The sequence below is a fragment of the Phoca vitulina genome, unplaced genomic scaffold (assembly GCF_004348235.1).
Source record: "Phoca vitulina isolate PV1807 unplaced genomic scaffold, GSC_HSeal_1.0 scaffold13, whole genome shotgun sequence".
NCBI lineage: Eukaryota > Metazoa > Chordata > Mammalia > Carnivora > Phocidae > Phoca > Phoca vitulina.
Genome location: NW_022589716.1, coordinates 31,950,728 through 31,978,554, shown reverse-complemented (window position 1 = coordinate 31,978,554; position 27,827 = coordinate 31,950,728). Strand labels below are relative to the sequence as shown.

The 27,827-nt window shown below is 34.8% G+C and overlaps 1 protein-coding gene across 1 annotated transcript in view; it reads right to left on the bottom strand.

The window, feature by feature from the left end:
- CNTN6 (contactin 6) overlaps positions 1-27,827 on the bottom strand; it is a 292,595-nt gene that overhangs the window by 32,062 nt on the left and 232,706 nt on the right. Inside the window, 1 exon segment of the mRNA XM_032411799.1 lies at positions 17,372-17,499. Coding sequence (XP_032267690.1) covers positions 17,372-17,499 — 128 coding nt within the window.

Sequence of the window (27,827 nt, the reverse complement as noted above, 5' to 3'; positions counted from 1 at the left end):
TTGGTTCACCTGGAGCTTCGTATAAAAATAGTGTTCTTTTCCATTGAGTGGAAAAACCATTAAATTTAATTTCTGTTTCTAAGCTTCTGGATATTAGCTTTGCAATGCCAGACAATTTTTTAAAACCAGGGATGCTAAACTCTTTGAAGAATGTGAATAACTCTGTGATACGCCTCATTGCAATGCTCACGTGCAGGCTTTTATTTTGTGAGTCTTTACTGACAAAGTTTACTGCCTGAACCCTGATAGTTCCTGTGCTGGTGCTCAGGTTGAAGAGTTAATATTTCTGCAAACATCACACAAATCACATGAACAGATTCTGGGGACAGATGGGCAAGCGGACCCCTCACACTGGATCCCAGCGCTGACTGCTTTCTGAGTCCCTTGTTCTCCTGAGGCCCTTGCAGCTGGCCATGGAAGCTTCTGAGGCTGCTGTGACCACCACCTCCACCAGTCTGGGCCCAGGTCCTGATGTGCCCACCTTCTCAGGGCCTCAGCGCTCCTGACTGCCATGAGGCATATGGGTGTACACGGTACCGACTCTTACCGCGTGGACGTGGTCTGCTTGGAGAACAGGCTTGAGCCTGTCCTGCTGCTGCACCCTAAGCAGGTGCACCTGCTACCACCCAGCATATTTCCTCTGCTCACGAGCATGCTCTGCTGTCCCATCGGACTTCACTGACAAAGTACAACTTCAGAGACAAGAGGACTACGGATTTCAAGACAGTGACATCAGGGCGATATGCCAAAATGGGGCATTTTTCAGTACAGGGTCCTCTGTGACTGAGCCGCACACTGATGTAGCCAGACCTGGATGACATGTTAAGGAACGTTAAGGGACAGAAAATGGGAAGCACTGAAAGTATGCAGCAGAGGCAATGGTACAAAGACATACCAGTATCTGTAGGGCGAAAAAATAGATTATACATAAAAAGAAATAGCTTCCATGAGAATCGACTTTTTATCCAAAAGAAGGGGATACATGATTATCTGAGCATAGTTCCTTATGAGTATCTGTGTGGCTGAGGGGGTGCTTGGGCAAGGAATCTTTTAACTACTGTAGCCTCTTGCCACACCACATGCAGACCTGTCCTAATCCTGTGTAGGTGGCTCAGCAAGAGCCACAAGGCTGCTGATTGCTCCCCGAAAGCGTTCTCTTCTACAACCACGCACAGCTCCGCGCTCAGAATTCGAAGTGGATACCCCACAGAGACAAAAATCACACTTGTGGAGAATGGGAGAGTGGTTCTTGTGTGGCAGAAATATACAGAATCTTCGATGCTATTTTAGGAAAAGAACAAGGACTATGCTTTAGTTCATTAACAAGTCCTCCTGTGCAAACACTTAAACTCTTAAGAAACTCTAAGATCAGAGATTTTTTTTTTTCAAACCAGTCAAATCAGTCTCAGGGAGCAGAGGGATGTATATACATACATCTACTCTACTGCCGTCCTGGGAGTCCATATTTACCAGTAGATAGGTGTAATAACATGAAGCTCATGATTAACATGAAAGCACTTCTTGGTTTTTATGGATAAGTGAGATCATTATGGCCTGAATTATAACAAATTAAAAAGGAAAGAAGTCAACTGTGCTAGACTCTATCTAATCTGTGAAACTTTGAAATTCTTTAAGCCTCTTTCTCTTAAAACAAAATATAGATGTTTCCTTTTCATTCTGTATCATTTCATTCTTCTTGCAAATTCCTTAAGTATTTGTAGAAATTCTAGTCTAGTAATTTAAACATTTTAGCATGCAAAACAGCTTCTCAGAGAACATGTTAAAAATGTGAATTCCTTTACTGCTACCAGAAATACTGATTCAGTAGGTCTGTGAAGGAAACGGAGAATATGGATTTTTAACAGGCCGTCTTTTCAGTTGATTTTGATGTAGTTAGTCCAGGGACCATGCTTTGAGAAATACTGCCTCAGGTTTTGAAATTTGAATCTGAAATTTCTATTTAAAAAATCCAAGTTATGTAAATATATGGTTAGAAAGTCTCTAATGCTTTAGATCCAGGAAAAAGTCGTATCAAGTAAAATGTCATTGGTTGGTAATGCTTCAAAAATAAATACACAAAAATGGACTTTGGAGGTTATTTAACTGTAATTAATTCTGTATACCGTATCTGCTTTTAGAGTTTCACAGTACATTTTAGCATATTAAAAGCTCAGAGAAATTCTGGAGTAAAGAAACTTCTTAAAGTGTATTTAATCTAGGTTCCCTACACTTCCTAGATATGGAACAGTTTAACACCTCTTATTACATCTTGGGATATAAGAGGGGTGCCTGGGTGGCTCAGTCGGTGGAGAGTCCGACTCTTGATTTCAGCTGAGGTCATGATCTCAGGGTCGCGATATCAAGTCCCAAGTTGGGCTCCGAACTCAGAGGGGAGTCTGCTTGAAATTCTCTCTCTCTTTCTCCCTCTGCTCTTCACCCCACTCATGCACGTGCATGCATATGCACGCATTATCCCTCTTTCTCTCTCAAATAAATAAATAAATCTTTAAAAAAGAAATACATTTTGGGATATAAGAGATCCTGAAAAACAATGTTTGGAAATATGACTGTCATGGTTGAAGAGGATTAACACACATTCATATACACATGCATATGTGCTTATCTGCGTGTATTTATTTAGCACACATATACATATAGAAACACATATTTATGAGACAATCATGTAAATTTGAGCTCTAATTCTGGAATAATTATTAATTTTGTAATATAAGAAAACTAGTTTTATTATTATGTTAAAAAGATTCCCTTTTCTGTTAAAGGTACATTATGAAATATTTATACATGAAATTATGATGTCTGTGATTTGCCTCTATATATTTGGGGTGGATGTTGAGGAAGTAGTAGGTGAGGGTATGGATGGAACAAAGTTGGATATGAGCTGATGATTAACAACGCTGACTGAAGGGTGCATGGGAGTTCCTTCTACTATTTTTTCTACTTTCCTGTTTGTCATTCTCAATAATAATAAAAGAAAAACAGAAAACGATGAAATTAGTAAATATTTGTATACAAAATAAGGAGGCATCTTTCCCATTCAGTTTCTAAAGTGATGAGGATATGTCACTTTTTGAAGATTATTCTAAATATGAATGACATACGTGAAGAGTTCATAAAATTACAGAATATTAATGTTTCCATTTTCAATCTATTTTAGTGAGATACAAATCATATAAAAATAGCTTGACCTAACAATCCTATTCTTGGGGCACCTGGGTGGCTCAGTGGTTAAGCGTCTGCTTTTGGCTCAGGTCATGATCCCAGTGTCCTGGGATTGAGCCCCATGTCTGGCACCCCGCTCAGTGGTGAGTCTGCTTTTCCCTCTGCCCCAGCCCTGCTTGTGCTCTCTTGTTCTCTCTCTCTCAAATAAATAAATAAAATCTTTCAAAAATTATTTTTAAAAAATCTTACTCTTAAGAAGTAGAAGGAAAGGTTTAATAAGATATATAATGCTTTTGATGACTAGCCTTACTCAAATTCACATGGTCATAATAGCCAAAGATGCTTCCAGAACACATCTTTAGTTATGAGTACCTCAGGACACATGAGAACTGATATTAAAACTTCTGTCAGAATTGTTTAGCATGATTTCTTTAAACACAAATGAGACTTGTTCCTTGTATCAATGGCCAAATGCACTATTACATATTTTGATCCCTAACTACAGTTTTAGAAACTAGGGGATGGCAATTAAGTGTGTAATTGGATTGGCCTTTCCTGACTATCCAGAACTTATTCTTTTTGGTCCCTTTTTATTTGTTTCTTTTGTACCTTCAACTCAGTTGAAACCTTCATCTATGAGTAATAATCTTTCAGTGTCACTGTTCAGAATAATAACTTCTCAGGTATTTCTGAAGTTACCAACTTCTCTCAAACAATGGACAAAATAGGAAAAAAAAAAAAAAAATCACCAAACCTTTCTTACTCTGTACAAACATAGAATTCTGCCTTCATTTGTCTATGACATTATAGGAAATGTTGCTAAGATACCAATATAAAGGAAACTCATGTATAAATAGCACTTCAAACAGGTGACAAAATTCTCTGATATTTTCTCTCACTAGTTAATTTGTGAAGACTACAAATAAATACTTTGAATTTGGTCCTCTTCCTAATTCCTCAGAATCTCAATTTAACGTACTTATTAACATACTAGTCCTTTCCATGGTTCTTAATGTCTTCTTCCATTTACATGCTTCAATCCAGGATCATAGTTTTTCTAACTATAGGAACATCATCAGCGTTTCTCTTAGTGGGGAGTTGATAGTGATGGAATCTCGGAGATTTTGTCTGTGTGACAGCATCTCTACTTTGTATTCATTCAGGAGGATATTTTTGCTGGGAAGAGAATTCTTATCACTAGTGTCTTTCAGCCCATGAAAAAAGCCATTCCACAGTCTTCTGGATTTTCTTATTTCTGTTGCTATCACAACTGCCAGTCTTACTGTTGTTCTTTTGAAGATAATGTATCTTTTTTGTCAGGATAGTTTTTCTTTCCTTTTCTTCTTTTGGTTTCACTACTATGTGCTTATTTAAACTTTTCTTCCTGTTTATTATCATGAGGGCTCATATAATTCCCTGACTAGGACGACTGCTGTCATTTTCAGTTCTTTCTTTTTTTTTTTTTTTAATCTCTGACAAATATTTCTTCAAATACTGCTCATCCCTCATTTTCTTTCTCCCCTCTCCACTGCTTTTGGAACTACAATTTCACATATGTTGGAACTATTCATATCCAATATACTCTTTATGTTCTTTTTTTTTTTTTTTTTTTTGTCTTCCCCATTGCATTTTCTCTTCATGTTGCAGTCTGGATCTTTTCTATTCATACATCCTCCATTTTACTAATTCTTTTCTCTGCCATATCTGATCTGGTATTAAATCAATCTATATTGTTCTTAATTTTAGCTTTTATATTTTTCAGTTCTAGACTTCCAGTTGATTCTTTTTTATTGCAGTAGAGTTGACACACAATATTATATTCATTTCAGGTGTACAACATAGTGATTCAACAATTCTATACATTACTCAATGCTCACCACAATAAATGCAGTCATCAGCTGTCACTGCACAATGTTATTACAGTATTACTGACTATATCCCCTATGCTGTACTTTTCAATTTCATGACTTACTGGTTTTATAACTGGAAGTTAGTACCTCTTAATCCTCTTCACCTATTTTGTCCATCCCTCCATCTTCCTCCCTTCTGGGAACCACCAGTTTGTTCTCTGTATTTATGAGTCTGTTTGTTTGTTCCTTTGTTTTGTTTTTTAGATTCCACATATAAGTGAAATCATATGGTATTTGTTTTTCTCTGTCCAACTGATTTTTAATACATGCCATTTCCCTCCTGAAATTTTCTATCTTGTCATCTATTTTTAACATATTAATCACAATTATTTAAGAACCCCTGTCTAATAACTTTCATATTCCTATCAGCTGTGACTTATTGCTAATGTCTGATGTTCTTCTGGGTTTTGATCATTTGATCCTGGCTCCAGCTCTTCCCGGTAACATTTTACTGAATACCAGCATTGTGCATTGAAATATAAATGTTTTTATTGTTATATTTTTTTTCCAAGAAAATTTACTTTTTTAATCAGTCAACTAAAAACAGCAGAGTGCTGTCAGGAATGGATATGAATGGAGTCTGAATGTCGGTCATTTCAAGCACTGGTCAATTTTGTTCTGTTTTCATTGCCAGGACAAAGTCTTTTAGGTGTCTCCACTCAAGGTCGAGTTGTGTAGTAGACTTCATTTTATCTGGCTAATTCTGAGCCCCAATTTTTGTCTTCCTTGCACTGTGAGGCTACCGAAATTTCTGCTTGAGGCATTTTCTGCTATTTTTTCTTTTTCCTTTTTATTCCTAATTTGTAGTGCTTGGGAGGTGGCAAGTTTCTGGAGAAAAATACTGGAGAGTTCTGCTTTTCTTTTTGTGCTTTTCTTTTCTCCAGAATATTGTCCTTCATGTTGCAAACCCCTTGGTTACTGTCATAATTCCTTTGAACTGCTATTTTTATTTATTTTTAAAAGGTTTTAACAATTTGTGGCTGATATTCGTCTGATAAAGCTATTTCAACTAGTCAGGACAAAAGTTTCTCCAAATATTATTAATGTTTAATAATAGATTGTGTGCAGGGTTGAAAATATTTAGGCCATTTATCATTAGGTTTTTAGATAATACCTTGAACAGTATGATAATAATAACAGTTGGAGAAAGAATTGAGTATTACTTTCAACAGAAGTAGAAACCCATAACATAAAAATATACTAATTGTTTATTCAATCTTTTATTCAAAACCATTTAATTAGTATCAAATCCTTACATCCTTCTAGGTGTACATCTGTATGAATACTAAGCAAATGAAACAACACTGAACTGAGGAACTATTAGAGGACTTCCATCTAAGAGGCAAAACATTCTAGTTTCTAGGGGCGCCTGGGTGGCTCAGTTGTTAAGCATCTGCTTTCGGCTCAGGTCATGATCCCAGGGTCCTGGGATCGAGCCCTACATCGGGCTCCTTGCCCCGCGGGAAGCCTGCTTCTCCCTCTCCTACTCCGTCTGCTTGTGTTCCCTCTCTCACTGTCTCTCTCTCTGTCAAATAAGTAAATAAAATTAAAAAAAAAATTCTAGTTTCTAGAAGGGAGACATGATAGAATCAAGACAAATCGTGAGGTTGTATGAATGGGTTTCTCAACCTCAACGTTATTAACGTTTTGAGCCAGATAATTTTTCATTGCATGTATGTATGGGTGGATTCAGAGTGAGGTGAGGAGGCTGCCCTGTGCATTCCAAGGTATTTATCTGCATCCTTGGCCTCTTCCCACTAGATGTCAGTAGATCCTTCAGTTGTGACCACCAAAAATACCTCCACACACTGCCAAATGTCCTCTTGGAGGCAAAATCAACTTGGTGAAGCACCTCTGTGCTATAGCAACACACTGGGAAAGCGATGGTGGTGGTTTAACTGAAGTTTAGTAAGTGCAGCGGTGAGAAGTAGTTAGATTCTGTACATTTATTGGTGCTGAGGCCATCTGTTGGACAATTGAAGATGAGGTTTGAAAGAAAGCAAGGAGTAAAAATGACTAAAAGGATTTGACAGGGCAAACGTCACTATCGACTATTATTAATAGAGAGGGAAAGACTGCAGTAGGAGGAAGTTTTGGGAGTAAGAATCAGGAGGCCAATATTAGCATATTGTAAATTGGTAAGTGAAGATGATAAATTTGTGGGTGGATTTGGGGAATGAGGTAGGTATCTGAACTGAGTGTATCATTTTGGAATTATCTTGTGGATGGTATTTAACATGTTGAAACTGAATTAAGACACCAAATGAGTGGGAGTAGATATGGCAGAGAATAAATTCAAGAACAAATCCCTGGCACACTCCAAGTTTAGGAAATGGGTAAGATTAAAAGGAACCAGCAAAGTAAATGGAAAGGAGTGACTTAAGATGTAAAAGGAAAACCTGACAAATGCAGCTTGTAGGCAGCCAGGTGAGGAATGTGTTTCAAGAAGGATGTGATCAATAGTTTGACAGGTTAAGTAAATGAAGATAGGGGACTGACTGCTGGATTTCACAATGTGGAGGTTACTAGTCACCTTGTTAAGAGCAGTGCTGATGGAATGGTAGGGGAAAAGCCTGGTTGCATTGACTCAAAACAAAGTTGACCAGAAGGACTGGAAAAGCAAGCCCACATAGACAACTTTTTTTTTTTAAAGATTTTAATTTATTTGACAGAGAGAGACACAGCGAAAGAGGAAACACAAGCAGAGGGAGTGGGAGAGGGAGAAGCAGGCTTCCCGTAGAGCAGGGAGCCCGATGCAGGGCTTGATCCCAGGACCCTGACGACTGAGCCACTCAGGCGCCCCACCCACATAGACAACTTTTGAAGAGTCTTGATATAAAGCAGAATAGTCAAATATGGCAGTAGCTGGAAGGGAAGCAGGGACAGAAAAGGTCTTTTTTTAAAATGATGAGAATAACAATATGAAAGTATTCTGGTGGGGATGGTGTGTTACACAAAATAATATGGATGAAAGAGAGACTGAGGTAGACAGAGAGAGAGAGGCAGAGAGGAAATTGTCCCTGAACACGAAAGGGAATCGTATCTAGAACACAAGTGGAAGATTTGAGTTCATGAGCCATTATCTACCAAATTGTGCTTTATTGATTTCTTGATAAATTTTGTCTAAGCAAGAAGTGACTAAAGCTTGACTTTTTGTAAATGTTAGTAGAGAAAAATAGTATCACTATAAAATATAAGATATACAATATCCTGATGAAGATAATTGATTAAACACAGTGTTTATTTTCAGTTTTTTATAAACATCTAATAAATGAAGCCAAAAGAAGTTTTCCCTAAGACCTAAATCCACCAAAACAGAGATCAAAAGGGGAGACAAAATTTGAGAAACTGGAACGAAATGAAATGATTTCTAACTGATCTACCATAAAGCTCAATATCCTATGCTGGCTGTGAGGAAGGCAGAGAAGAAAATTCATTGAACGTGTCAAACCCCCTTTTGGACTTTATGAATAGGAAGCATTTGGGTCTCTGTAGTGTTTTCTCGTCTCAGTAGAAGACTGGCAAATTCTTCTCCTGAGAGGATATGAAACGGAGAGTCTCTGAACTGCTTGGTAGCAAGCATAGTTGAAGATGAGGGAATCTTAACTAAAAACAGGGAAATTAAGGAACATGTATATAGTAAGGGCTGAGATCCATGTCTTGTAATGTCAGTTAGCTCTGAGGGTGCTGGCTGCTGGGCCTTTGCTCTCTGGGCAGGGAAGCAGGGTGGGAAGTGGGGGACACTTGTCCTAGGGCTCTGATAAACCTAAGAGAAAATCCTAAACATAGTGTGTTTAAGTTTTCCAAGGATATATATTGGCCAGATCGTCTTAGTGTGAAGTCCAATATTAAATGCTCCCCCCCACACACACACACATACACTTGATCAGAGCTTTCTATAAGATTTTTAGTGCCCCATTCTTAAATGTGAGCAGATAACTAAGATTCACAAAGTATCCTGGTATATCTCTTACTAAAGGGTAGGGATTAAAACAAAGAAAGAGAAGAAAGCAGTTTGGGACCACAGAGGCCATGCAGGAAAAAACAAGCTAGATAAAAGAAAAACTATGAGCAATATTTTCAGAGAGAGGGAAAAAATGCAAGGTATTATATAAAGGAACAGTCAGAAAATAAAAGGACACTTAGACATTTAAAAAAAAATAGCAAAGTCAAAAATTCCCAGAGGTAGAACAAAAAGGATATAAAATGGATACTAGGAGAGAGAAACAAATAAAAATATACACAATTCATATACATATGTATAAAAACTATATCTACTATCTAAATATATAAATATATAAAATATAATAAACTACAGATATATACATATATACATACACATACACACATAAACTAGAGTAGCAGTTTAGGAAATCTAACTTTTTCAATAATAGGGATTATAGACAAAGCAATGGAATAAATTATTAAATTATCCAGGAAGACATTCCAGAATAAAGAAGTATGCGTTTTCAGGATGACAAAGTGCACCAAATGCCCAGTATAAAGGCTGAAAATAGATTTCCAACACAGCACATCATCAAGCATTTGTGGAACGCTGGGAAAAAACAACTGAGAGAGAGAGAGAGAGACACGCAGACAGAAATGATGTCATAAACAACAGATCAGGAATCAAGATGGTTTCAGCTTTCAGAACACAGTAACATCTCCATATTGCTAAGAATAATGATTTCTAATCCAGAATTCTGTTTCCAACTAAGCCATCAATCAAATGTAAGCATAGAATAAATACATTTTCAAACATGAAAGAACTCCAAAACATTGCATTCCTCTTGAATTCTTTCTCAAAAATCCATTGGAAGATGCATTCTACCAATATGAGGGAGCATGTCGAGAAAGGCATGATGTTTAGGCAACTGGGCTCTCATACACAAAGACAGGTTGATAGTGAAGGGAGGCAATGGAGACAAAATTGAGGAATGAACTATTGTCAAGTCCATAGAAAATTAAGCAAACAAAACAAGAAAATTACTAACTCTAGGGAAAGCAAATAGAGGAAAATCAAAGCTAATCTCTGAAATAAACTTTACAGAGAGAGCAAAAAAATAAGGAAATCAGTGTGATGGAGTCTTTAATTTCCTCCTCTAGCAAGCCAGAAATGGAAGAGTTTTTAATCTTTATAATATGCTTTTCCTCTTTGTACATATACTTGCATAAGGCTAGGATGTTTTCTATCCTCTTAGTCAAATGCAAGCTTTATCTGCTCAGATATGTGTTCTACAGATGAAAATCTGCATGCAGCACTTGGTACATTCCAATACAGGCAGAGTATAGTTTAATTTCATAATTTCAATTATGCGTAAAATAACCACAGCCAATATATTCCAGTTTACCTGCAGGTACCATTACCCATTTATCTTTCACCTCAATATTTAAATGATTTGGAACAAATATGAAAAGACTACCAAAACCCCAGAGTAAAAGAAATAAACAAAGAACAGTCTAGAGAAAGTAATTGTCTAACACTGGAATTGTCTAAATGAGAAAATATGTCTAAGTATCATGCAAGTTAACACTGAGAAATTCCCTAGCAAGTTATAATGTAAAATGTAAACACAGATCTTCTATATTAACAAGTAATCAAAACAGGGTCTGGGGCACCTGGGTGGCTCAGTTGGTTAAGCAACTGCCTTCGGCTCAGGTCATGATCCTGGAGTCCCAGGATCGAGTCCCGCATTGGGCTCCCTGCTCAGCAGGGAGTCTGCTTCTCCCTCTGACCCTCCTCCCTCTCATTCTCTCTCTCTCAAATAAATAAATAAAATCTTTAAAAAAAACAAAAAAACAAAAACAGGGTCTGACATCTATTTAAAAAGAGCATGCACCCTAGATTCTGCTTAATGAATTAGATATGCCAACTACTCAGTTTCAAAGCTGTTAATACATAATAGGCAATGACTATTTATGGCATCGTATTTATATTTCTTATAAATAGATAATGTTCACTCTGTCCTCCGACTGTAACTCTGTGCTGGGCCATAGTAAAACATCAGGTTGAAGAATTCTGTAGTTTTATAGGAAATGGAATGAGGAAATTTTATTTTGCCTGGCTACAGGATCTAGCAGAAAGAGAATGCTTTCTTCTGAACATTTATGTGGAGGTGAGGGAAGACAAAATGAGAAAATAAAAGCGAGAAGATGAGAATCACGGTGAATTGTATTCATCTGATTCCTCTTTTCCCTTTCAGCACCACCCTCCTCCACGCCCATCCCTCACTTGGGCTTGAAAGAATTTGCTAGCTGCTTCCTTGAGTATTCAGGATCCACAGACTGAAAACAGAACTTGCACCTGAGGGTCTTGTACATCGTAATGATATACATTATCCCTAAAAAATGGCACTAGAACGTAAGTGACCACCGTGCCACTTTAGAAATAGAAGGCTCAAGCAACAGAGGAGTCTAATAGTTTCTTTTAGCATCAGAATGGAATCAAGGACATATTACTAAACTTCCAATTCCTAACCAAATACGAAGGGCACACACATGTACAGGTAAACTGAAGACAAAAATACTTACAGTTCAAGATATTTTTTACTGCACAGACTAAACCTGCTGTTGGTTAAAGTTTTGTTTCATTCGTTTTTAATCAAAAGAGAAAGTAGATACTAGTGGTTTAAGCCAAGTGAAGGAAGCCAAAACATATCTACTGTATGATGACATTTGTATGAAGTTAGTGGCAGAAAAGAGCCCTAACAGTAGTTGCTCCTGTAAGTCGGGTGGGAGCAGGAATTGAGGGATTACGAAGGGGCATGAAGGAATGTTCTAAAGGGTGATGTTAACATTCTATATTTGGTAGAGTTTGGGATACATAGGTATAGGCACTTGCCAAAATTCAGCGAAGATACTTAAGATTTGTGTATTTCATTACGTGTGAAGTTCACCTCAAATGGAAAAGAGTATAGACAGATACTGAACTCTAATAAGTGAAAGCTGATTTAGGAAAAGTACTACATTTTGCAAATTACTCTGTTTTTATTTCCACTGGACTTGAAATAGTGTCATGTAAAACTGCATGTGTCTCAGGCAGTTATTATTACATACATTCAACTGGAAGATGAAAAAAAGTTCTGTCACTTACTAATACAAAGGCCATGCTCACGTCGTTTTAGCAATCTATGCCTCGGTCTCCCCTTGTGTGAAAGAGATAATGATATTTGCTTCACAGTGTTGTGAGGGATCATTGAGATAATGTACATAAAGCACCTACCACAGGTGCTTGGAACACAGTATATATTTGATAAGTGGTGGTTAATAATAATAGTAATAAAGAATACACCACCAGTAATGGTAAAAACAAACTCTTCAAGGTCTCATGCTAGTTAGTAATAGAGCTAGTTAATTTAATTCCAAAATCTGTGCTCTTTGTGACTTTAAGTGGTGTACACTCATCTGTCTGGCTTCCTCTACTTAGCTTGAAAGACTAGCTATACACTCCCTGTTTTTATTAAGAATAAGCAAAACTAAACAAAACTTTAACCAATTTAGGTTTAATTTGTTCAATGAAAAATGTCTGGAACAATAAAAAACAAAAGGTGAAAACGTGAAGTTCATTAATCTCTCTCCTTTACATTATATATTATAATAAAAAAAAAAAAACCACTGTTCAACATACCTGGAAATTTTATCTGAGTAGTATGTGCTACATTTTTAAAAGACTGTGGACTAAATTGTTACGAAGACCAAAATAACATTGATATTGTATTTGCTTAAATAAATGTTTTGGGGGTTTTCTTTGTTGTTATCTTTTTTCTTTCTTTCTTTCTTTTTTTTCTTTTTTACATTTTTACTTGAAGGGATTACGGAATTCAAGTGTCAAGAGTTCACTCAGCATTATTTTCAATATTGGTGGGGGAAAGAAAATTCCTGGTCAGCATACAAATTCACTATGTATTTTTTCACCTGAAAAATTAAATGCTTCCACTAATAATTTTTAAATCAAAGCTTCCTTTCTATAAAAATGCTTTAAATCATTCTTTGTGGAAAACTGGAGTACATAATTAAACATTCCGAGGAAAATATTAGCAGTACTGGGAGACTTCTCTGCAGTGCCTTTTTCAGCCACTAAAATATGACCAATGTATTCCAATGTGCTTTGTCATTTCTGTGAAATTGTACTGTTGGTTTATTCAATAAAGCTGAGCTTCTCAATAAAGCTGGGCTCAACACCTCAAATCCTTTAAACTGCCTGTTGAAGCCACAAAGCCCCCAATTATCTACCTATCTTGGTATTTCTCTTCGTAAATATAGAACCATAATGGTGCACACCATTCTTCTGCTGGAGAAAACGGATAGGCCACTCTCCATGCTGGTATAATAAAGACTTCTATCACAAAGAATAAACAACTAAATGAGCAGCAATAAACTTAATTTGCACATTAGATATGCTTTTCCAAGTTCCGACATTTCAGTTGAAAATAATGCTGAAGCAATGAGGCCTATAATTGAACATCCAAAACTTCTCCAGTGGGGAAACAAAGACAAATGTTGCCTGCAAACAAGATCATTTTTATAGCCTACTGTTACTCTGCTTTTTAATAATTTTTCAAATGCCAGATCAAATAATTTCCCCTTTTATGTGATTTTCATATACTTCTTAAGTGTATGCACACACTGTAATTTTAGGCAAGTCCTCCAAAATGAAAACACCTAAACTCTCTCTCTTTCGATTTCTTGTTTGTGCCTATGGAACATGTCCTCAGATTACACCGGGCATCTTCTGAGGCTCTGGCAAGGCTGATGCTAATTGCACTCCCGATGTTTGAATGGAAAGTGGCTTTATCCCTGCTGTATGAGTGAAATAGAAATCTCTGACATACAGTGCAGATAACTTCAGAATCCTCTTAACACAGATAAGCCATATCAGCCAAAACTAAGCTGGAAAATATCTTACTCTTGTAACTATTATCTTTTTACATGTTATCTAACAACAACATTTCTTGCATGACTGAGGCTGATAAGTCAATTCAAAGAGAGATGATTGTTTCTTCAGCTTTACTGAAATTTTTCTCATTTGCTCCTTACCACCTTATTTCCAGTAAGGTCACTATATGCTGATTTTGGTGTGAGAAACAAAATTATATTTGACTCTGTAATGACAATCAGATGAACATCATAGACTAGAAAATACAAACACACACACACACACACACACACACACACACACACACATTAAATCATCTTAAACAACCAGATGACTACACTCTTAATAGTCAGGAAAATGGTTGAATCAATGCATATTATTATAATTCTTTCTCAGATTAAAGCTTCAAATTTGTAGGTTGTAAAATAATAATTCTTTGTCAGGAATAGCTTTAACATTCCTACTTGAAAGAGAATTAGCAATAGAAGTCCAGTTAAGAGGATATGCTAATGACAGATTTATCTTAGACCTGTATTTACATAGCAATCCAATGGTTTAATAAAAAAATCATAGAATACAGATCAATAAAAAATCAGGTTTCTAGAGATGCTTTTATTTGTACTGTACACATTTTGTGTTTATGTAGTTATTTTTAAATGTATGTTTTTGTGTTACTGTGTATGTACATGTTTCTTTATAATGTGGTTCTTGTCAATGGCAAAGAAGCACATAGATCCCCCTTAAAATGGAATGTGGGTATTTCATGAAGATTAAAAATAACAAACACAATTTCCTTCTCATTATTAGATATAAATGAGCGAAAATTACTTGATATTCATGCATACTGATATATGCCCTGTTTGCATATGTAAATGATTCTCTTCCTTGTGCTGAAAATATTGGAACAGTGAGTTCTCTCCATGAAGTCTGTAGGATTTTCATGTAGCTTCACATTTGTTCCCCTTTGCCAAGTAAGGAGTTCTCTTTGTATCAGAAATACATAACTACAAACCCTAAAATAGGGAAAGTGAAAACATTTTAGAAGTTCATTATTTTCCTTTGATGTTCTTCATTGCAAAGTATCCTAAGCTTAACCCCTGAGAAATAGAAAACCTTCATATTTTAGAGCAAGGAAATCAGAACAGAGATTATCTAAGAACTTAAGAGTGTAAGATAAAATCATTTCACTCAATCAATAATTATTTATTGAACACATACAGTTCCCAGGACTATTCTAGGATTTGTGACATTCCTGCCTTCTTTATGCTTCTTTCTAGAGGAAGGGAAAGAGGGAGAAAAAAACATAGACATGAAAAATAAGTGAAGCATATAGTATATAAGAAAATGAAAAATCCTACCAAGGAAGGAAGAGCGGAAAAGATTAAGGTGACCAGGAATGCAGATTGCGATAATTTTGTTTCAATAGCCCCAGCAAACAACACTAGAAATAAATAAAACTACATCGAGTTTTTGTGTTTTGCTTTGTTTCATTTTGTATTAAACTGAGCAATCTTACTTAGTTATTTTCTCCCTTGTAGAGAGAGTTGATCGTGTGTTTTATGGACTACCCCAAATTACAGATGAACTTGTTTCTATCCGAAGAACTGGGAACCTATCTAGCAAAGAACATGGCTATGTTACATATCTGAAATATCCAACTGCTACCTTGAGAAGTAAGCATGGTCCAGCTTCTCCAGAGTTACATATTTATGTGAGCCTCCTCCTTTTATTTTTCTCCCATTTTTTGCTAAAGGGCAGCATCATGATGCCAAATGTTTGAAACATTTGAGGAAGAGAAACTATTCATTCAGTCCGATGTATCCAATAACTTTTTTATCACCAGAATCTCTGGGATAAAAGGATGCCCGTCACTGTATTTTAGCAGTAAAACCATTGGTCCACCTATTGGATCACCAGTATTCTGCGGAAACTTTCATTGAGAAACTACATTTCTACTACCGATACCTTCTATCCTTTACACTTTATGTTTTAATTCCCTCTGGATTTCTCCATTCTTGGAAAAATTAACTGTGATGTCCTCCACCATATTTTAACCTTCTTCATATTTTTAAAATGAATGCCTACGAGCTGCACCTTCTTAATTTGAAATGAGGGAATAAATCTCCTCTTTTGTTTTTCCTTACTGCTGAAAAGTATTTATGTTTTTCAGTATGTGGGTAGTACCAAACATTTGCTGGAGACATATCCTATCATTAGATATAGTTACAGCATATTCCTTGAAATGGTAAGTCCATCTCTGTCTTAAAAATCTGATGACAATCCAATCTTAAGGAAGTAAAGTTTTTCAAAATGTGCCACACTGGTGAGATTTTGACACAAGTTACATCAATCACATTACCCCTGAGTGTTTCAGACAATTGTCAGCAGGCATAATGTAATATGCTTAAGACAATGTTGGCAAAAATATCTTCCAGGGATAAAGGTAGGTATTTTTTTTCCTTGAGACATTTTAAAGGGTAGTTGAAGTGTAGTAGCTAACTACTTTTTATTTAATATATTTATTTTAATAGAAATGCTGATAAAGCACTGATTGCTGAATTTAATTATTTGGGCTTAATTAGCTGTTCAAACTATTTTATCAAGACTGTCATTTTAACCATCCAGGAGGCAATGAAATGATAAAAGTGGCATGTCTTCCAGTAAACATACTAGTTTTATGAGCTGAGATTCAACAAAGTAAAGTAGCAAAGATGGGGAATAGATACTTGAATACTAATTATGTCCCTTGGTGATATATGGAGGTACATTTGTATTGATAGTAGCTTAAAAGTCTGAAGAATAGAGTATGCAGTTTTATCATCACAAATTATGTGAGCTTATAGGTTTACTGTGATGGGACTATAATAATGACTTACACAGACACAGATATTTTAATTTTTTTTTTCTCCTTGAAACAAACTACTCACTAAAGTGTATGCAAGAGGGTCTGCATCTCACTAGCTATGCACTAGAGTTATATAAATAAATGAACTGGTTAGGTACTTGGCAATCTTATATCCATGGTAAAAATTTCATACAAAATGAGAGTTTCTGAAGGAAATTTAACCAAGAAAAATATTATCAACTGACTTTATCAAAATGTCCATAGCTCCCTACACTAAGGCATTTGTGAAAATTCAAATGTTTTAGGTGCCGGTTTTAATTCTGTTTAATTACCCACTGACAGCATTTCAACTGCCAAAGTATTCACATCTGCCATGGTATCCCACTGGCAAAGTAAACATACTATTAATGAATATGAATATGGGAACACAACTCTTAAATAAATTGTGAAATCAAATATTTCACATATACACTATGATACAGGTTTGACATTACGATAGAGGTTGTGATATGCATACATGTCTCCAGTGTTCATCAAGCACAAATGAAGATAATAAAATACCTTTTACGACTAGGCTGCCGGTGTTCTTTGCAACGCCAAACTGATTTGTAGCTACGCAAGTATATGATCCGGCATCTGACCTAGTAACGTTATATATCTTGAGGCTGCCATCCTCTGAGAGAAACACTCTAAAAAGAAAATGCATAATTAACAGAAGTAAGGCTCTTAAAATAAGCCTTAACCATTTATTTTCATTTTAAAACATTACTAAAACCATGGGCATATTCCTTTCCTTTTATCCTCTTCTTGATTGTGAGCAATCTCTGAACCCCTGTAGTAGAATAAATGATACTTGCTTTTATTCTGACACAGTATTGATAATTATCATACTATCACTTGAATTATTGTTGATTTTGAAGCCCATTAAAAATAAAAGGGATGCTTGATGCTACAATGCCCATTTGCTGGATTAATAACAAATTCAACTATTCACTATGCATTTTGAAAAGTCAACTCTCTGGTGAAAATTTTGAACTTGGCGTTAGAGAAATGTGAGCTAACTTTCACATTGTTTAATCTAGCTTTATAAGCCTGCTCTTACTTAGCACTTTCAGCGACCAAACAACAAGATTCTCAATGCCAGTATTTACCAAAGCTAGTGAATTGAAGGAATCATCTACGTGGTTTCATAGCCAAAGGGCCCAGGCTTATCCTGATACGTGGCCTATCATAGAGAGAATGAAGCTTTCATGAATCAGACTGCATTAAATCGTCCTAATATACATGCAATCACATAGCACATAATGAAGGGATAGCTGTTTAAGAAGTTCTAATCTTTCATAAAATGATTCTTACGTTTTCTCTGAAACTCAGAAGTAATCAAAAGCAAATTATCAGACCACTGATGTAATCAGGGAAAGCCCAAGATTGGTTTCTTGACAAAATCACCATTAAATGTTTTAATAAGGAGGCAAAAAAAAAGGAAAAAAGGAAAAATTAAAGCATGTGCCCCGTTTTATGTCTCATAAACATAATTAGCAACTTTTTAAAAACACGGCTCTTAAAACACTAGTAGGTAGTCAGGGTTGTACAAAAATAAGTGATGAAAACTAATTTGTCACAACAATAATTTTAAAAGAAAGAAAGACATAACAATTGCCATGCATGTCATATCCATTAACAATACCAAACAGTATTTGTTTCATTGCAAACATATCATTGTGCCTAATATGTGTATCACACAAAATGTAGCTAATATAATTAATTACCCAATTTGAAACCAAGAGAATATCAGCCAACTACAATTTGTATGAAGCCAGCTTCTGATGTTGGGTTTATTATTAATGATGTGTTCCACATTCTGTCATCAAGTGAGAAGCTGGGGCCACATCTGGATTTAGAATGTTCCATGGCATATAATCAGATTTTTGTTTAAGTCATTATCTTGGAGTACTCTCCAACAGCAGACATTTGATATCTCATTTATTTTCTGAAATGTCTAGATTTCTTGGTCGCAATTTACATTAACAGTTGAATCATACCATTAATGACACAGTAGTAGTAAAGCTATTCTAATACGCAGCAAACTCCTGGCCAAATATAATTCTGTAACTGATTTAATTAGAAGAGATCAATGTGAGAAGTATTTGGGTGCATTACTTATCTCTAGAATTTAGGAAAAACTAGGAATTTTCAGCAACATAGAAATGTTAAATTTTGGCCAATAAGACAATTTAAGTGATATAAAATATATATCTGCTGATATCTAAAGTCCATCAGACAAATGTCCCAGCTAGTAATGCCAGTGTTTGTATGTCATATAATTTTTCACTTAGCTTTCAGAAAAGAACAATTCATGTAAAAAGTGGTTTGATATTACTACCCTTTTCAGGCTTATGGTATATGTTCAATAATGTTTGTTAAATTGAAATTGTCATCACTGAAATTGATTATTTCTGTTGAAATCTTAATCAGTCAACCAATATTTCTCAAGTGCCTAGTACTGTTCGAAATACTGAAAATGCAGGCCAAGAAAAATTACAATCTGTCCAAGAGTAAATAGCTAATAAGTATTAGAGAATGAATTGAAAGTTATATATCTCTATATTATCTCTATATTATCTCTAGCACTCATCCTCTTTCCAGAACCATCCATAGTTACTTGAGTAGACTAATTCTCCATGTTAATTTTGATGTTCAAGAAGTTCCTGTTGAGTCATCATTAGATGCCCTTAGAATAGTCATCTGTGTTTGCTTTTTCACAATGTGGTCTCATCCCAGACCTACTGAACCAAACTCTGCATTTTAACAAGATATCCACTGATCAGTATGCACAATAAGGTCTGAGAAGCATTGATCAATTAATTATAAGTTAAACTTCAGTCTGTAAAGATTATCTTTATTTCTAAGCAAGAATCCATACTGTTTTCCTAAGATCAATATGCAAAAATGTATAAAAGATAAAAAAAGGTTAGATTCAAATATTTTCTAAAAATAACCAAATTAGCAACCAAACTGACTTATCACTTATTAAAAACAGATGATTAAAAGAAAATAATTCTCCATAACAACCTAGGATATCGAAAGCCAGAGATTTAACTATAACTAGAAATTTTATAATATGATAAATAGTATGAATATTTCAACTTATCATTTATTTTTTTAAATTAATAAGAGATGGTAAAATATAGTAAGAAAACTTAATCTCTGATAACATAGATGGAATCAAACCACATAATCATAGCCCTAATTTTATGCAGAATTATTAAACAAAAAATAGTAAAAAAAAAAAAAAAAAGTGAGAATTTCAAGTTCTGTCACATATTAAAATATGGCTTAGCAGAAATGATTAACATAAAAGAAAGAAAGAACAACCAACTAAAATCAAACTGTACTAAACAGCTGACATTTTCAGGTAAGGAAGAAAGCACCTATAAAAATTAGCTGAAACATTTTAATTCATGATTTTGGTAATATTCATAGAGAAAGATAAAGACTGACTTTTTTTATTCTTCTTTTGAAATATTCTAAAAGGTAGTTTAAAATGGTATCTGGAGGGATGGAAAGAACATATTAATAAAATATATTAAAATATTCTATCTTGATTTCATATAAGCTTCTTTGGTGTTTAAAACAAAACACAGCCACAAATATAGATAAGCTTGACTATCAAAAAATTTGAGAAAACATTCTAGTATTAAAAATAAAGATTTTTGTGAATAATTAGCAAAGAGAATATAGTTATAGAGAGGGAAGCATAAGGCAATCAAGTGATTGATTACATATAATATATATTTATATTTATATTAGGACCTAATACAGAGATCATACTGCTTATAGACAATAAAAGCCTAAATGAAAATATGTGAGCATCATTTAATGTGGTACGGCTTCTAAAAATTCAATAGCAATTTAGAAACGGAATAGAAAGCCTAGGAATAAACCTGTGATTATATGGTCAATTAATCCATGACAAAGGAGGGAAAGAATATGCAATGAGGAAAAGTCAATCTCTTCAACAAATGGTGCAGGGAAAACTGGACAGCTACATGCAAAAGAATGAAGCTGGACCACTTTCTTACACTATACACAAAAATAAACTAAAAATGGATAAAATCCTAAATGTGAGACTTGAAACTATAAAACTCCTAGACAAAAATATATGCAGTAACTTCTATGACATTAGTCATAGAAACATTTTTTTCGCTATGTCTCCCCTGGCAAGGGAAACAAAAGTAAAATTAGACTATTGACAATACCAAAATAAAAAGCTTTTGCACAGCAAAGGAAACCATCAATAAAATGACAAGTCAACCTACTGAATGGGAGAAGATATTTGCAAATGATATAACCCAATAAGTGGTTAATACCCAACATATATAAAGAACTTATACACATCAACACCAAAAAAAATCCAAATAATCCTATTTAAAAGTGGACAGGGTATCTGAATAGATATTTTTCCAAAGAAGACATACAAATAGCCAACAGAAACATGAAAAGATCTCAATATCACTAATCATTGGGGAAATGCAAATTAAAATCACAATGAGACATTACCTCATACCTGTCAGAATGGGTAAAATAAAAAAGACAAGAAATGACAAATGTTGGCAGGGATGTGGAGAAAAACAACCCTCGTGCAGTATTGTTGGGAATGCAAACTGGTGCAGCCACTGTGGAAAATAGTATGGAGTTTCCTCAAAAAATTAAAAATAGAATTATCATATGATGCAGTAATTCTACCACTAGGTATTTACCAAAGAAAACAAAAACACAAATGCAAAAAGATACATGCAATCTTATATTTATTGCAGCATTACTTTTAATAGCCAAGACAGGGAAGCAACCCAAGTGTCCATCCATGGAAGAATGGATAAAGAAGGTGTGGTACATACACAATGGAATATTACTCAGAAAAAAAAAAAAGATCTTGCCATTTGCAAGAATAGGAATGGACCTACAGAGTATAATACTAAGTGAACTACTCAGAAAAAGACAAATACCATATGATTTTCTCTCACATGTGGAATGTAAGAAACAGAACAAAGAAAGAAAGAGACAAACAAAAAAAGCATCTTAAATACAGAGAACAAACTGGTGGTCACCAGAGGTGAGGCAGGTGGAGGATGGGTGAAATACATAAAAGGAATTGAAAAGAAAATTTAATAGCAATTTAAATATATAAATGGAAATGGAACAATGCTAACTCTTTCTTCTAAACTTACTTAGCAAATACTTACTAATCCCTACTAATACTTACTAATACCTACTGAGTTCTAGGCACGATGTTAGATGTTATAATAGAAATAAGAGAAATAGGGTGATAATTACCAAGGACATACTTCTCTATGAATAAACTCAGTGGTCAAAATCCACGGAGGTTATTATTACAGGTCAACTCTACACAGGCCCTCTACTAATTGAATAATAAATGTCAGCTCATTGAATCCTTAAGTCAAACCTCTGGGCTCACTATTGTTACCATCCCCAAGTTTCCTGATGAGGAAATTGAGACAAGGAAAGAAGCAATAATGTACTCAAGTTACCCACTAGGTAGTGTAGGGCCCAGATTCCAACCCGTCTTTCTCTTTGGACCAGAAAGCAGCTATTTGAGCAAGTGCTCTTTCACTTCAGTTTCCAAAGCATAGTTTACTAATAATATAGTTACTAAGAGCACAAACTTGAGCAGTTTACTTATTTTATATATGTATATAGATATAGCTTTGTACAGAATAACCTTTAATATTGGAGACTAATACTCTCACCTTCAGAGAGTCCATATGCATATTTTCTCATGAGCGATAAACACCCTTACTCCCCAGTCTCTATTCTCAAATATTCACTTAATTAGAATATTTCAACTGTTTGCACTATTGAATAGAAAAATTTCCCCAAAATTACCAAAGCTTAGTATTCTATTTAGATGATTAAATCACAAATTAAGGCATTTGCATTTAAAATGTTCTGTAAAAATTAGAATTTAAAGACATTTACATGTGTAGATGTATCATGACCATTCAACTTTTGAAAAATTAATAGTTGGCATTTGTAATGTACTAAACTACTCCTCTAATTGCATCCTGGGCATATAAAAGGTAGGAATTCGCTAGTACAAACTGTGTCTGACAGTCAGGTGACATTGGTAGATTTTATGGTGACATTAGAAAATAGAACATGTGGAAAACTGAACTACCAATATATGTAAGCATTTCAAGGTTAACTGATAAGTTGAAGGAACACTATATGAAGTGATTGAACATCCAACATTTCATTCTTCCTACTGTCAGGGAATATTAGGGGCATAAACAGAAAACAAAAGTTATAGTCTACCCATTTGCCTGATTTCATACCCTTTGCCTTCTACTTGATGCGTTATTATGAATGAAATACCAGGAAGATGGACTACCAATGAAATGAACTTATAGGACTCTTTTACCTGAAATGTATTTCAAATTTTATGTCATTCTGAGGAACTACAGAAAGACTAATGTGGAATGTTTTTATCCTTGCTTTCCTGCGTTGCATGTGATAACCTGTTTATTATAAACCTCCTAAATATAATAGAGATTAGCATCCACATCTAGTTATGACTACAGTGAATCTAATATATATCCAATCATTGGTTAACCTACATACAGAAAACAAATCTGTATACATAGATCCCACATGATTCAAAAATGACTAAGTCTCTATTTTTATTTGTTTGTTTGATATCAACCATAGCCCATCACAAAGTTTGAGGATGCAGAAGATTAGCAATAGCTAAATTTCTTAAACTAAAAGAAATTAGGACATTGAGCAATTATAATTTCTTATTGCTGAAACTAGAGCAATACTGCTATTTTTATAGTTAGATTATTAACTGGAGTATTGCTTCCAGTTCTGTCTAAAGATAATACTGCAGACCATGAAATTTTAATTGACGGTCTAATTTTACTGATATCTAGAAAATGTAAAATAGATTGGATTAAAATGAGTTAGATATGAAGTAGAAAAGTGTGTATAAATTCCGACTCTACACAATTTAGGTTTTAGGAAAATGTCCCACTGGAATCCACTTTAGATCAAATATTGATATTACATTTTAATAAGTTTAGCACCTGATTATCATAGCTAAGTTGTAATATCTATGCCAATTTCACTGTCATTTAATAAACTATCTCTTAAAAATTCCTTATTTTAACAAGCTACAAAAAATGACTGACATGATCTACAAACAAGTAAATATCAAAGCTAGCTCATTTAAATCAAAGTAAAGGTTCTCTTTCCCATCTTTTTAAGTCAATAACTTTAAATGGCTTTAATGGTAATTATACACAGAAAACAGCTCACACCTCTAACCAAGGGAAATTTAAAGATGTAATCAATGGATTAATGCAACCTTATTTTATCATTCCTTATAAGATCATCAGAGCTGTAAAAACAAAAACAAGAATGAGATCACACACACACAGATAACACGCACACCCAAAAAAGAGAAAGAGATGACCATAGAACAAAAATGAAGTGCTATCTTGAGAGATGATTGAATGGGTGATAGAAAATAAAATCTAGCCTCTCTACTAAATGATGTAGATCATTTTCAGCAAAGCACAATACACTTATAATCTTCAGTCAGTTCTAAATGAGAGGAAACATATACTAGAACATTTAAGAAAATTTATGGAAGAAATTTATGGAAGAAATTATTAAATATGTTATTTGTCTCTTTTACTTCTCTGCCATTCAGGACAGAGCACAAATATTCTTTTCAGAAAAGAGTTGTGTAAGTCCCAGAGAGAAAACAAATGTGCATAATTTGAAAATCTTTCTTTTTTTTTATTTTATTATGTTATGTTAATCACCATACATTACATCATTAGTTTTTGATGTAGTGTTCCATGATTCATTGTTTGCATATAACACCCAGTGCTCCATTCAATACGTGCCCTCTTTAATAGCCATCACCCAGCTAACCCATCCCCCCACCCTCCTCCCCTCTAGAACCCTCAGTTTGTTTCTCAGAGTCCATAGTCTCTTATGGTTCATCTCCCCCTCCGATTTCCCCCCCTTCATTTTTCCCTTCCTATCTTCTTCTTCTTCTTCTTTTTTTTTTTTTTTTTAACATATAATGTATTATTTGTTTCAGAGGTACAGGTCTGTGATTCATTTTTCTTAAGAGTATATCTTCACAGACTTGCCAGATGAAAACCCGGATAAAGGCTTTTCCCAAATACCTAGCAGAGGATTTGCCCTCCATTCTGCTTATCTGAATCCCATCCATCTTCCCAAGCCTACTCTGGATTCCCACTGTTAAAGACCCACCTCAGGCATTCCTTCAGGTTCTCTGAGTACCATTGGCTGTCAAAAGTCCAAATACAGCCCCATCATAAAATGGCAGCCAGCATATAAGTCCCTTTTTCTTTCCTTCCAAAGACTGTTCCCACATAGTTTCTGTCTGGAGATAGTCTATGTGGCTGACTGATGCCAAACTACCATTGCATGTTTCTGTTCTTAAAATGAGTCCATTGCCAGTGCAATAAAATATGATCCTGCATTGTTGTCTGTATGTACCTGCCTCACTCTAAGCTGTTCCCAGGGAACCTGGCTAAAACATGCAGCTTCTCAACCACACTGCAGTACTTTCTCTTCCTCTTTCTCCAAATATTAAAGATTAGTAATTTTCTGCATATCAATAAACGGATACACAAGGAGGTTTAATACTTTACTTAACCACAGCCAGGATGCAGGACTTCTGATCCTGAGTCAGTCCTTTTTCTATTGAATCATTATCTGAATTATTATGCTACCTTGTGTTTTGAATTTTCTTTTTTTTTTTTTTTAAGATTTTTTAGAGCAGTTTTAGCTTTATAGTAAAATTGAAAGAAAGGTACAGATTTCCCATATACCCCCATACATGCATAGCTTCTCACATTATCAACATTCCCACTGGTGGTACATTTGTTACAACTGAGGAATCTATATTGGCACATCATAATCATCATCATCATCCAGAGTCCATAATTTACCTTAAGATTCACCTTTGGTGTTGTACATTCTTGGGGTTTGGAAAAATATATAATGACATGTATCCATCATTATAGTATCACACAAAGCATTTTCACTGACCTAAAATTCCTCTGTGCTCCACCTATTTATTCTTCCCTCTTCTAACCCCTGGCAACCACTCATCTTTTTCCCGTTTCCATAGTTTTGTCTTTTCCAGAATGTCATATAATGCAATCACACAGTATGTAATCTTTCAGATAGGCTTCTTTCACTTAGTAATATGCATTTAAAATTCCTCCATTTCTTTTCATGGCTTGACATCTCATTTCTTTTTAGCACTGAATAATATTCCACTGTCTGGATGAACCCCAATTTTTTATTCATTTACTTACTGAAGAATATCTTATTTGTTTCCAAGTTTTTGCAATTATTAATTAAGATACTATAAGTGATAGTGTGCAGGTTTTTGTATAGACATAAGTTTCAAGTCCTTTGGGAAGATATTAATGAATGTGATACTTGGATTGTATGGGAAAAGTATGCTAAGTACTGTAAGAAACCTCCAAACTGTTTTCTAAAGTGGCTATACTATTTTGCATTCCCATTAACAATGAAAAAGAGTTCCTGTTGCTCCACATCCTAGCCAGCATTTGGTGTTAGTATTCCAGATTTTGGCCATTCTAATACGCACGTAGCAGCATCTCATTTTAATTTGCATTTTCCTGATGAAATACGATGTGGAGAATCTTCAAATACATGTGCGCCATCTCTATATCTTGTTTGGTGAGGTGTCCCTTAAAGTCTTTGACCCATTTTTTTATTGGGGTTGTTTTCTTATCCCTGAGTTTTAATCATCGTTTGTATATTTTAGATAACAGTTCTTCATCAGATATATATTTTGCAGATATTTTCTCCTAGTCTGTGGCTTGACTTCTCATTCTGTGGGTATTGTGTCTCACAGTGCAGTTTTTTTTTTTTCCTTTAATTTTAATGAAGTCCAGCTTATTATGTGTTTCTTCCATGGGTCTGCCTTTGCTGTATCTGAAAAGTCATGGCCATACCAAAGGTCATCTAGGTTTTCTCCTATTTCCTTATCTTCTGGGAGTTTTATAGTTTTGTGTTCTACATTTAGGTATATGATCCATTTTGAATTAATTTTGGGGAAGGGTGTAAGGTCTATGTTTAGATTCATTTAAAAAATTTTTTTTTGCTTGTGGCTGTTCAATTGTTTCAGCATCATTTGCTGAAAAGACTATCTTTGCTTCACTGTATTGCCTTAGTGCCTTCATCATAATTTTCTTTTTAGACAAGTTTTCATTCTCTAAATAGACTGTAAAGCTAAGTTTTTTGAGGCAAGTGATATAGGAGTTATAAGACAATGGACTCTAAAGTCAGCTTGCTTTTTTTTGTGTTCTGGCTCCCCCTTTTTGGCTGTGGTATATTGGAAGCACTTGCTTGATTTCCTTGTAAAATTTACATGTAAATGGGGATAATGGTAATAATAACAACACTGGTTTGTTTGGGAATTAAATTTTAACATCTATTAAAAATATCGAGCATAAGCCTAAGGATAATGAGAGCCCCCAAAATGGTAACTATCACTCTTGATTTCTTAGTATTCTCTAAGGATATCTACAATTCATTGGTACTTAGTAAATATGCTTTCTGACTATATTTACTCTGAAATCCTTAGCCTTTTCTTTGTAGGTCTACAGGTACATTTATTAATATTATCAGTAAATTCAGCAAACCAACATAAAGTCACTTAAGACAAATAACCTCTTTGCCTAAAAATAAATGCCAGGCATGGGTATAAGCAAACTGCTTATTTGGCTAATTGACTTTCTGTTAGTTTGCTGACACCGTATAAAGTAGCACAAGAACTGAAGAGATACAGTCAAATCAGTCTTACCAAGGGTAAGACTTGAGTATGTAGAGCAAACCTTACTCATTCTTTTGTACAATTCCAATCATGAAACTAAAGTGTTAACAAAGGCCATCATGAAATCTTTTAAAGTTATTATGT